We start from the raw sequence: 13,037 nt of genomic DNA, 5'->3' as shown, positions 1-13,037 counted from the left end.
TGGAGAGTTTCCAATGTACATAAAATCCTTCAAATCTTTCTGGTAACATGGATTGAACTTATATGAACATATATTATATATTTCAGAGTTCTTCTACTAAGCAAAGTGTCTGAGTTAAAGATGCATAAGGCTACTTCTCACACAGCTTGTGGGTACTAGAAAGCATCTAGAAGTAAATAATTAAAAACGCCACTAACCAGAGATCATGTTATGTGACAAGAGTGAAAAGTACCCGGTGTTTTCTCAGCATCAGTGTTGAGAAGCAAATTACCAAGTCAGACAATGAACTCATGATGATTACGGTTAATTAAGCACTTGATAAGTTTAGAGGAAAACTAATAAAAGAGTTTTGTGATCAGTTTTTTTTTATTAACTTGTATATAATTTTATGCCACTTTGACTTTTTTCACCATTAATCTCAGTAGTTCTACATGTTGGAACGTCAGTCAAGAGACAACCAAAACAAACCTTAGGAACCCAATTTAAGGTGAAGCGTCACAATATGAACACATGAATGCAGGTGAATTAATCAGGGGGATTTGGAACAGCTGTGAATGAGACACAAAGGAAACCAGGTGCAGAAAAACAATCACTGATCTAAGTGGATTATTATAAAGTTTATTTGATAGGGACAGACACACATTGACATAGACAAACAGAATAAAACAGCAGTCCCATGTTTGCATCATGGTGCAATAGCAACAGCTAATTTGTAGCACTTGTCCCTAGTTGGGCTTTTTAAAAAAAAATAACTCTAAAAATTGAAGTGATAATCATTTAAAATAGCACAACATAATGTACACAAACAGAAAAATGTAAAACATCAAAAATGGGTACAGTTCTGTTTTTGACATGACCAGAGTTTTGTTTGATTTTTGAACGTACTAAAACTGGTTACAGACTTTAAATGAACAGGAAGTGAGTTCCAAACTGCAGATCCTCTCACAGACAGAGCACTTTGAGCAAAAGTGGTTCTTCGAAAGGGGACCTTACAATTTCCATCCAAAGCTGCTCTGGTAGATCTGCTATTGCCCTGCAGTCAATAGCATTTATTGGCCTGTAGTTGCTGATTTCATGTGGACTTCCTGATTTAAAAATCGGCTTCACCAAAGCTTTTTTCCATGCATCGGGAAATTGCCCTGTTCTGATGGAAATGTTAACTATATGAGTTAAAGGTTCTACTAAAATGTTACTATATATTTTTTTAAAACATAGCATCTAAATTATACATATTGCATGAGAATTACTTAGGCTGTTAATGGCTTTTTGAACATCAGAGTAATGAATTTCCTTAACTCAAATAAATCATAACACTTCTTGGTCGGTTTTGTACCGTGCGTTTCCATTGGAGCTGGCAGAAACTGTGATGCCAAGTCTTTAACTGAAGAGAGGAAAAAATCATTAAACATTGTTGCTAGCTTAGCAGGATCAGTTGTGTTTTTTTCCTGCTATTGCAAGTTCATATTTATGTTTAGTGTGTGCATTGGGATTCAGTAAACTGTTTAGTTGTTTCCAGATTGTCTTACCATTCCCTCCAGTTTCTGATAAGACATTTGTGTAATATTTAGCTTTAAATTTGTACATTTCTTTAACTACTCTGTTCCTCAAACTTTTAAAAAGCAGCCAATCTGTGGTCCTTTTATTTTTAGGAAAGGATTTTAGAGCATAGTCTCCCTTTTTCATTAAGAAACTTATTCATAGTATTACAAACATTAAGAATACATGTATTGCAGCAATCATTTATCTGATTCTGGCTGGAAACGTCATCCCAATTAACCTTAGCTAATTTGGCCTCAAATTTGGGTACACATCCTGTCTTGAAATTTGTATTACAGTCTGTTTCTGTGTATTATAGCGAGTGACAAAACAATTTTGAGATAATTTTCTTGCAATAAGAGTAATATTGTGGTCAGATAAGCCGCACACCAAGTTATAGGATTTTATGATTCGACCAGGTTTATTTGAAAAAAATTTAATCTATTAAAGTTTGACTGTTTTTAGTGATACGAGATGGACTATTGATTAACTGGTGAAAATCAAATTTTGCTGTCAGTTCTCCAAGTGGTTTTTTTCAATTTATTGTCCATCCAGTTTATATTAAAATCCCCCAAAATGATTACTTCACTGTTGTTTCTAAATCCTGTTAACAATTCCTTTAAGTTATGATAAAAAGCAACTTGATGGTGGATTATACACCACCACAATATTAAAATTCATACGAGGCAAAAGACAAACATTTAAACATACAGATTCTATTGATATATGCTCAAATATGACTATCTCATTGACGTTAAGTACATCTTTTATGTAAATTAATACTCCCCCTCCTCACCCCACAACTCTATTCTTTCAGAAACATGTATATCCAGGTACATCAATCATATTAGTTGGAATGTTATCAGTTAGCCAAGTTTCACTTAGGCATAGGAAATCCAAATTAGATAAACTACACACACAAACTGGGGCAACTGTGGCTCTATAGAGTAGCTGTCTTGTGATCGAAAGGTTGTAGGTTTGACTTCAGCTTCTTCCAGCCACGTCTGTGTTCCCCTGGGCAAGGCACTTAACCCCAAACTGCCTACCGATCTGCGCGTTGGTGTATTGGTGAAACTACAGTAACAATAATTAATAACTCCGAAACATAAAAAAAACAATTTAAAAAAACCAAACACCTGAGGATCCTGACATCATCCATCTTGTTGCTCAAGAGATTAAGCTCTAGGTTTATTGAAAGTTTTAAAAAACCTTTTGTGAAGGAATCTGCCAAGTTATATGATTTTTATCTGCTCCAAGAGAGGTTGAAGTTCTCTCCTTCCACATCTGTTCTGATCAAGTTGACCTCATGTCTGATTGGAAACATCAGTCACTCTCTCTTTCTCTGGGTCTCAGGCTCTCATTAAGCAAGCTGTCAAAAGAGGGCAGCCACTTATCTCGCAGTTGAAGGAGTCTGAGCAGTAGCCCTCAGAACTGGCCTTACTTTGAGGCAGGAAAGGAAAAGAAACTCAAACTTTTAAACCAAATCGTGCCGTGCTTGGTGAAAAGACGACCACCAGTGAGTTTTATCACACTGTGGAAGAACTCTGGTTATTGTGTGCTTTGGTTTTATTGTCAGTAAAGTCAGTGAACTGATGGATGAACACGCTCCTCAGGGAATGTGAATATAGAGCAAGATTTATGGTTCCATAAGGTCATTGAAGCTACTGATGAAACTGGGATGGTTCACCACTACCATTATTTGCATTTTCCCTGCAGTTTCGTCTATTTATCTGTTTTTTGATTTCTTTAAATCCAAACATAATATGTTGCTCCTTGCAACCTGCTTCCTCCTAACCCTAACTTTGGTACTCGTCATCAACATCCTGTACATTGCAGGCTGCGCCAGTGTTACGAAGGTTTTGCCTCAATGTTTCTTGTCAGTACAATCCTGAGCAAGTATCTGTCATTTTCCCAGAAGGGATCTGCGGTTTGTTTTCACGCGACAATAGGTCAAACTGCAGATCTTCTCACAGACAGAGCACTTTGAGCAAAAGTGGTTCTTCGAAAGGGGACCTTACAATTTCCATCCAAAGCTGCTCTGACCCCTAACCAAAACCAATTTGGTTCCTCAATTGAAAGAGAAATTGGAATCCTAAATCCTTTGGTATTTTTCAAACTGGCAGCTGCATTTTGTTTACACAGAAGCAACAAAGAGCAGCAACGTCACCAACCAGGTTTGTTTACCTGAGATGGGTCTGACCTTCAGTCAGTGTCATGCTGCAATCTGAAAGTGTGTGTTTTCCCCAACAGTGTTATTAGAGAAGGTGGACAGATGGATTGACAAACTAAAGACAAACATACACAGACAAAAATGGTCATAAAAGTACAAAATATCAATATGGAGTCCACAAAAATGCTAAATACGAAGGATTTATTTTCTAAAACATACACTTTGCATCTCTAAATAGTGAAATGATAAATTAAGTAATTGTCATTTAAAAATTTTTGTTACATTATTACAAAACTATGTTGTAACATGAGCCGTGTTCCAACTCCATTCATCAAAATTTAAGTAAGTTTGCTCAAAATAGATCCACACAATCCATCAACATATCGCCCTGTATGACTTCCAATGAAACTTGTAACAAAAATGTATACTTTTACTTTTGTTTTTTTTTCTGTACCATTCATTAGTTTTCCCTCTATCTGTCTGTTCATTGTGCAGAAAACCCAATATTCTCCAATCCATTTGCCTGCCCCTGTGGATACTTCACAGAAAATGTGATTTATTTTTATTTGGCGCCACGGTTCAACTCTGCTGTTGGGAGGACAAGTCGTTAGCAGTGAACCCAAGAGATGCAGAGGGGAATGAGAAAAACTAATAGGGCATGCAAATTATGTCAAATGATCTGAAGTTGTTGACACTTTGTACCAGCTTACTCTCCAACAAACATGTTTTTCCTTTCAGTCTCTGCCGTCCCTTGCCTTAAGGAATCCATCAGCTGGTTTTGTTAAATGTACCATATAATAACATAATAAGATTACTTTTATTACAAAATATGGTAACAAACCCCACCTAATGTACTGTAATCCTTGTTTATATGATTTCACTTGGCCTGCTTTTCTTGGTCAGTAATACCTCCATGTTTAAGAGATAAAAACATTTATTAATCATAATTAAATTTAACTTAATATTAAATAATGTCGCAAACTTGAATGATATTTAAGGAATGTCAAAACTCAATGTAATCTAGAGGTAAAACAACAAAACAAAGTTATTCATGGTCCTTTTATGAGGAATCACCACTGAAGTTAATCTAAACGTGATTTCTCTAAACAAGCCAGTTGATGCCTAAATATTGTTGGATTGATCATTTTGCTGAGCTGTTTTGGTCTGGATGAAAAATTGCAGACTGGCCAACAGTTTGACTTTCACTGCTATCTTGGGGAAGAGCTTAATTGCTGCTCAGCATATGGAGTGTCTAATAAAAAGAAGAAACACAAAGTCGTTCTCATGTATACTAAGGGCAACGTTAATTAATCACACAGGTTTAGATAAGGTGTTTTCCTTCATCTCAACACCCATCAGTAATCTGATCTACGGACTCCAAGAACCCTTCCTTTTTAATTAAAGGATGGCCAGGAACAGGCAGAGTTTAAGCATTCTGTTTCTTTATCCATGCCAGAAGTGAACTGACTGCAGCTGGTGTCTAATTAAATAAATACCTAACAGTATTTGTGTTTGAAAATGTCTTTCTCATGTAGCAAATTGGAATTATTTTACATACAAACTTTTTGTAACAAGTAAATGTCTACAGATTAACAAAGCCACTGATGCTCATTAGCATTCATTTATATTTATGTTGCAGGATTTTCGTGATGAGCGCCACAAAATGGATCAAGGGGTTTGCGTTGCTTTGATATTACAACTCACTGATTGTCACTGTGTTTCAAATGCAAATACAGATTTCTGCTTTTGCATGGGGCTGCGAGTGCCTTCAAACAACGTTGACCCCTCCTTTTTATCTGTGCACTGCACTGTTTGTGGCGAGGTCAATTAGTGCAGCGGTAGGTATTACATGTATTGCACTATAAATACTCATCAGCTAATAAAAGTGGGTAATTGTCGTCACAGTTAAAGAACAGAAACACTGTGCTTTTTGAAAACATAAAGGTAAGACTTAAGACAAAATGCACTGGTATGTGATTGCCTTAATTTGGATGGTGCAACGTATCAGATGACGTTTCTGTGCAGAATCCAGAACAGACAGGCCTTGTGACCTTGTCCATCTCCCAGTTGTTGCATACAGAGCTGAAGCCCTGGTGGCTACAAAGAGGATTAGCTGTTTTTAACAAAGGTAAAGCAGAATGTAAGAACAACGCTGCACTGAAACAGAGCTCCAATATTTTTGCTCCAACACGCTATTAGGAGTGGAAACCAGTGGAGGTCAGGGTTTGATGTGTCAAATCAGCTCTTGGAGCCAATGTGTCTCTTGCAGCTATGATCATTAGGTATGAAGAGTTGATGGATAACGAATTGTACAGCTGCACTGAACATCTCACTGAGAAATGCTATTTATGTCCACCAGTTATGACCTTTAATCACCCTCATTCTGTCTTTGGGAGTGATTCAGCTGCTAAAACATTCATGGTTCTTGCAGGATGAGTCCAGCTTAAGAAAGGGAGAGAAGATAATACATCAGATGTAACGGATTTTTATGATTACTTCCTGCTGTCGTTGGTGTACTTTGGAGTTACAGAAGAGGAACCTTTCCTTCTTACAATAAAGCTATATTTAATTTAGAAGACTCCAAAGGAGACGATTTTCTATCCAGTTTTGATTCACTGGCAACCTTACAAGGTTTTAAGGCTTCCAGTAATATTCAAGCATTCAAGGAGGAAAAGTTTGACAAAAAGTCTGAGAAGTTTGGATGTTACTGTTTGGAGAAATTTTCAGAACCTGTGCAAAATATTCTGAAGGAATCATAGGATTCTAGTTTGCTGCAAATAGGAGTTTATGTTTCCCTCCAATGTAGTGATGAGAATAAGTCATGGAAGAAGATAGTCCCGTTTTATTACCATTTTAATGACTAACAGCTAATTTTTATTACAAAAAACAATTATGTCACTCCGGCGGTGGGGGGCAGAGTTATGCTTGCTCAGCTGGTATATGTGGTTTATGCAGCTATTTAGGGCCTAAGTAGCTCCATAAAAAATATCTTTCTTCAAAGAATAATGACATTTCTGAGACTGCAGTTGTTTTAAAATAGCAAAAGTTCTTTTTGGCCTTCTGAGGAAAATTTTATCTGTTCATAAAAGATAAAATCAAGGTAGTTACTGACTGCAATTAAGGCTCTGAATGGTTGAGAGGTTTCAGCAAAACCCGTTCACCAGGAAAATAAATGAAAATGAATCTCCCTGTATTAATTGTTTGTGGTTTCTGAAAAAGGTAATACAAATGTTTACTGAATTAGAATGTCCAAAAATAATAAAAATATTTATTTTCAAGAGGTCATAACATTGTAATGAAAGATTTCTGGGTGGTATAGATGATTCTCGTCTTTCAACTGGATCCAACAGCACTTAGATTATTTTCTTAGTTGGCACTGAAGTGATTATGCAGATACTTCTGAATAATTAAAAACAGATGATATGGACTTTTTAAGATAATCTTAATAATTTATCATCCTTCTGACCTTTAGGTCTGGTTCAGCTACTGAAAGTACTGATGTACAGGCATTTCTGCAAAAACCTTTGACATTACTGTTGAAATTAAACATCTATTTATTGGGAACATTTCAAGTTGACTGTCCTATGAAAGTTGCAATGTCACCCCTGAATAATATTATTTTAAACAGCAAGAACTCTTACATACAAGTATTATCTTTATTTTTTATCTCACAAATGTGTTTTCATGAGTATTGTGACAGCGTCATTGTCACAAATCAACATATTAGCCTTCTTCAAAGTTAGCCACCACTAGTTATCTAACCAACTAGCTAACATGACCACCTATACTTTATTGTCCATGTGTATTATTTGTGTGTGTGTGTCTGTGTGTGTCTGACACCCTGGATGAGAAAACCAAGAGAGAGAGTGTGTTGAATGACATACAAAACCTGTTGATCAATGTGTTCAAGGTTCTTTCTTTTATCATCTCACGAAATAAAATACAAATTCATAGTTATAGAAATAAATGCATAAATAAAAGAGCCAGAAAAGTATAGAGTGCCTTCTTTGGGCCAGGGAGGATGTCCTGCCCCAAGTGGAGGAGTTCAAGTATCTCAGGATCTTGTTCACCAATGAGGGAAAAATGGAGGAGGAGATCGACAGGCGGATTGGTGCATCGTCTGCAGTGAAGCAGGCGCTGTAGCGATCTGCCATGGTGAAGAGAGAGCTGAGCCAAAAAGCAAAGCTCTTGATTTACCGGTTGATCTAAGTTCCTACCCTCATCTATGGTCATGAGCTCTGGGTCATGACTGAAAGAACGAGGTCACGGATACAAGCGGCCAAAATTAGTTTTCCCTGTAGGGTGTCTGGGCTCTCCCTTAGAGATAGGGTGAGAAGGTCAGATATCCAGGAGTGACTCAGAGTAGAGCCACTACTTCTTCATGTCAAAAGGAGCTAGTTAGGTGACTCGGCATCTGGTCAGGATGCCTCCTGGACGCCTCTCTGGTGAGGTGTGCCGGGCACATCCCACCAGGAGGAGACCCAGGATACGCTGACAATGTTTCTCAGCTGGTCTGGGAACGCCATGGGTTCGCCCAGAGGAGCTGGAGCAAGTGGCTGGGGAGACCGAATTCTGAGCCTCCTTACTTAGGCTGCTGACCCGACCTCACCACCCTACCCCTGTCGTCATTCGCAAACAATAACATTTACGTAGTTTTCCTACCTAAAATCGGCAATGTAAGTTTTTTTATATCCTGCATACAGAGTAATTTGAAATGCTTTATGGAAAAAAACAGAAGAATAGAGATTAGCCACAAAAGAAGAATAAATCAAAAGTACAAAATACCCACTGAAACCAGAACATATGTCAAATTGTAAGCTGAGACTAACAGTTACACACATGCATTGTAGAGGCAGAAATGAATGACTCATTTTACAATGGATACCCAAAACAGCAATTCAGATCGACATTATTCAGGCCTCTCGTGAGCTGGAGTGTGAGGAGTGCATGGATGAATGGACATAATGAATGACGCAGCAGTCAAATGAAACATCCAACTAAATGATGCTGTGGGGGGTCTCTGTTTCAAACCTCCACATTTTCATCTGTTTGTCCTGACTGATAAACTCTGGATTTAAATGAACTTCTTTAAACAGATTATACCACTGAACTGTGTGAATAACAATGAGCTGTTTGCCGTTCTGATAGGTTCCTCCTATTTTGTTTTGCTTCATTTGTTTTTTCTCTGTGATGATAGGCAGCAATTTCAAACTTTCATTTTTCTGACGATTGATAAATCCAAAATAGCATAAGTATGAGGGTTTTGTACATTTCACGACCAAACTATTGTTGCTGGATGTTACTTCCTGAAGTAGTTCTCATACGATTTTTTTCCACTTTGGGGCAAATATCACTCTCAAGTGTTCCTGTTTGTCTTGCAGCCTCGCCTGCCTCCTATTGAGGATAAAAAAGCTGCATGATTGCATCATTATGCAAGACTATTTCAGCAATAAGTCTTGGTGTTAAAAAATTAGGATTACATCACTTTTACTTTTTGAAAACACTTTCACTTTGGATTTATGTAATAGTACTTCTTCGGGCATAAAAAAAAATCTAAACTGAGATATGTTTGGGAAGGGGGAGGAAGTGGGGAATCAGAGTATCATTGTCACAAATATTTCTGTCTCCTACAACCATCGAAAAACATGAATACCTGTTGTTGGCACACCTGTCCTCCAATATGACCAATTCAGGAATTAAGTGAGTACAAACAACAGATGGATGGAATTAGAGATTATATTTTCATTTATTTGTGTATTCGTTTATTTAATTTATGGTCTGAACTCTTATTTTTTATCGTACTTTTTCAAGACTTGTGAGTTTACTTCCTCATCGCAAACGTAGACATATAATCTTTATAACCCATTTAGCATTCAGCTGTTCACTGGGGTCAGTTCAGCGAGTTATGTGTTGACATATTGGTGTTTTTGAAGAGCATGCTAGTTGTGATGGAAAAGATGGTTAAATTCTTAAAATCTTTCACACAACATATAAGCCTCTCTGTGGATCACTCGTTGGAATTCATGACTTTGTAACATATTATATTCTGTCTTTTTTTTTAATTTTCCTCAGCAGAAATTTTATATTTAATTGCAAGTTACAACAGTGTCAGAATGACCAAATTAATCTTGTGATAAAGAATGAAACCACGGTGATGTCATGGATATTTTCTAATCTTCAGATATAATAATGTTGTTAGTTGCAGATTTATTCTTTTTTTGCGTGTGCGTGTGTGTGTGTGTGTGTGCGTGTGTGTGTGTGTGTGTGTGTGACATTACATAATACTGTGTTAAGAGCAGGATTTTGTAGCCAATGCTTCCCACCCCCCAAAAATCATTCATAACTCGTAGAACAGAAAATGACCAGATTTGATTTGAATGAAGATTAAAGTTGAAGGATTTATTTCACCAGTTGTGCAAATCCAATCAGAGCTAGAATTTGAGATCTAAACCATGAGCAACACTGTTGATCTGTTCAAGCTTCACTAAATCCTCTTTGGGCAAGAACTTTCTTATTTTTGGCACTTTTTAATTATGAGTATGTTCAGTAGCTTTGCGAGATGACGCACAAGGGAACAATTGATAAAGGTTTTAATTATGCATTTGAGCAAACACAACAATTTAGTTTTTTAAATTTGCTTTTAGATTAATGACTTCTTCCTCTCTTTGTGGTCAATTTTGGCTCTCTGCATAACAATTCCTTTAACAGCTATTTTTGTTGTTGTTGTTGAGATTCACATTTTGCACAAAAATCATACATGACTTGTGGGGTAGAGAAGGTAAAATACATCCAAAGGTTTGTTTCTATTTAACTCAATAAATTGAATTTGAATGAATTTTACTGGAAAAATTTATTCTAAATTGTCTTTTGGACATTGTCACATTGTCGTTTTGTACAATGAATGAAAACATAATTTTCAACTGCAGCTAAATGTGCAGAGCAATAAAGACACTGAACACAAGTGGGAAACATTTAGACAGGAGGTCCAGCTAACTAAGTAAGAAAAAATTAAAAGGGTAAATGTGATTGATAACCTTACATAAAGTCTCACTTAATATTGTACAACTTTCAGGATAAATATGTTGACAAAGTAATTTAAATTGTTCAATTTATTCTGTTTTTCTGTCCATTTTTAGAATTACTCACTGATTTTCTTAAGGTCAACAAAAGCTGCATTAGTGCTGTAATCAGTATCTGTTTTGGATTAGCAGCCACCTCGGCTGAGATTTTTATCTCCCAGATCCTCATTATAAAAAGCCAGAGAATCCAGACAGTCATCAGTACAGAGAGAAGAGACTCTTATTGTGCACACATAACATCCCTTCCACTCTCCGACATAATTAGGTTGTCGGTTTTTCATTTTATAAGTATTTCTTCCTCTTTTTTTTTTTTTTTTCAGAAAACCTATCCTTCAGTGGGTAAGATTATGTTTTCGCAATATTACTGGTGAACTGTCTTTCTAAAGAGTAAACCACTGAAAAAATAAGTTAATATGAAGTAACCTCGCTGAAAAGCCAGATATTTTTTGTATCACCTGGAACTGATGGAATAAATTTAACACAATACCTACATTTGCCACATTGCATTGAATGCATCCAGGTTAGTTGCTAAATTTCTCTAACTGTGAGGTTGCATAAGAAAATATTTTGCCCGTGTTCCTCCTGCTCTAACTGAAACGAGACTCTGCAGACGCAGAATGACTGAGACAGTAAGCATATCACTGCCAAGGCTGGCTGATTCCAGCCTACATTTGATAAATTAAATGAGAAAGCAATCTCCGCGCTATTATGCTCTTTCTGCCAGTGCGTCTCTTTCTCACTCAACCTGGACTTATCACATTCGTGAAAGCTAAGCAGATAGGAAAGCATAAGTGTGAAGGGGAAGTTACTTTTTCGTCTTTAAGCTTCCTTTTCGGGACACATATAAGCTTGCAGTTAAAATGAAAATTCATCTAGTTTTTTCAGTCGTTTATTACCAGGTTTACTTCTCTTCTTTTGTTTCACTGACTGAACTATAAGGACAAAGGGAGACGACCTTCTGAAAATAATAATAAAAAAAAAAAACTGTTAAACTTTCATTTACATTGTCGTTGTTTCTCATAGCTCTAACATTTAGCATATTCTCAATGTCCTTAAGATCCACAAACTCACACTCATTCACAAACGTATTTAAATACATATTTCATTTGATTAAAGTGATTTAATCTCCAAATCTGCAGGTTATTACCTTGCCAAAAAAAGTAAAATAAAAAGCTTTAACAGTGAGAACATTTTATGGCTTTATTTTTATCTACATTTACTGTTATGACGTATAAAGAGAAATTAAATTTTATTTATTTATTACTTATTTTTTTGTATTGCATCCAAATTTCAAAAGTTAATTACTCATTCCTCTATGTTGCTTTGGCAAGTCAAATTAATCACTAGAAATATAATTGAAAGTCTGAAACTATGGCTCAGTCTTTCTAACTCTGGAGCAGCTAATCTGTTTAATAGCATAAAGTAATAACTGCGGGCAGTCAGAGTGGAGGAGTACTTGTATGATCTAAATTTTCAAAATTATTTTCCATCATTTTAACTGGAAAGCAAAAATTGTCAACTCAGAGAGAATATTATTTGTCCTTCACTATTCTCTATTTACACTCACTAAATAGTATTTCAGTCTAAATCTAAGCTGTATTAAATCATAATTTTATTTAATGTGATATTTGTCAAACAACTATTTTAAGATAGACTGAATATTTTCTGTGCTTGAACAGACCTGTATCCGACACAAAGTTGACCCTAAAAAAGTGCTATGTAAATATCACAGCACAAAAGAATACAAAGACATAAGTAACTAATTAGTTGACGTCTGATAATAGTTGATTTCACTGCGTCACATTTAGAGGTATCAAAGTAAAGGAGACGGAATAGAAACACGTTACATTTTATTTATTTTTTTTCATTTTGAAACCCAAGTATCTTTCTCCTTTTACTTCACATAAATAATTTAAAGGTTTTCATCCATCTGTCCCTTGGCTGTACCTGCTTACATGTTCAAGGTCACAGGGAGACTTGGACTCGGTTGAAGTTTTAAATTTTACCCGGTTGCTAAAGTTTAAGCTTCGCATAAATTCCTCATGGTAAAGCTTGTTCACTTTTTTCATTGCCATTGACAAGCTGCAGGCCGACTACCACTCTAAAACAGCTCAGGAAATTGATGTCATTTTGCACAACTTCTTCTCTTCACTGTTTGGCCTGTTTGAAAAATTAAGCACAATAGGAGAAAACGCAGAAAGTCCTGAAGGAAGATTAGAATCGAGCAGAATTGCAAAGGGAGACGAGAAAAC

The 13,037-nt window shown here is 36.2% G+C and overlaps 1 protein-coding gene across 1 annotated transcript in view; it reads right to left on the bottom strand.

The window, feature by feature from the left end:
* pex5la (peroxisomal biogenesis factor 5-like a) overlaps positions 1–8,232 on the bottom strand; it is a 90,275-nt gene extending 82,043 nt beyond the window's left edge. Inside the window, exon 1 of the mRNA XM_088005260.1 lies at positions 8,134–8,232. Coding sequence (XP_087861386.1) covers positions 8,134–8,232 — 99 coding nt within the window. The remainder of the gene's footprint in view (positions 1–8,133) is intronic.
* Between the last annotated feature and the right edge of the window lie 4,805 nt (positions 8,233–13,037).

This window comes from Poecilia mexicana, unplaced genomic scaffold, assembly GCF_051168715.1.
Source record: "Poecilia mexicana isolate PSO_F unplaced genomic scaffold, ASM5116871v1 scaffold_4, whole genome shotgun sequence".
NCBI classification, from domain to species: domain Eukaryota; kingdom Metazoa; phylum Chordata; class Actinopteri; order Cyprinodontiformes; family Poeciliidae; genus Poecilia; species Poecilia mexicana.
Note: the sequence above shows the minus strand (reverse complement) of the source record. Positions and strands in the feature narration are given on the sequence as shown.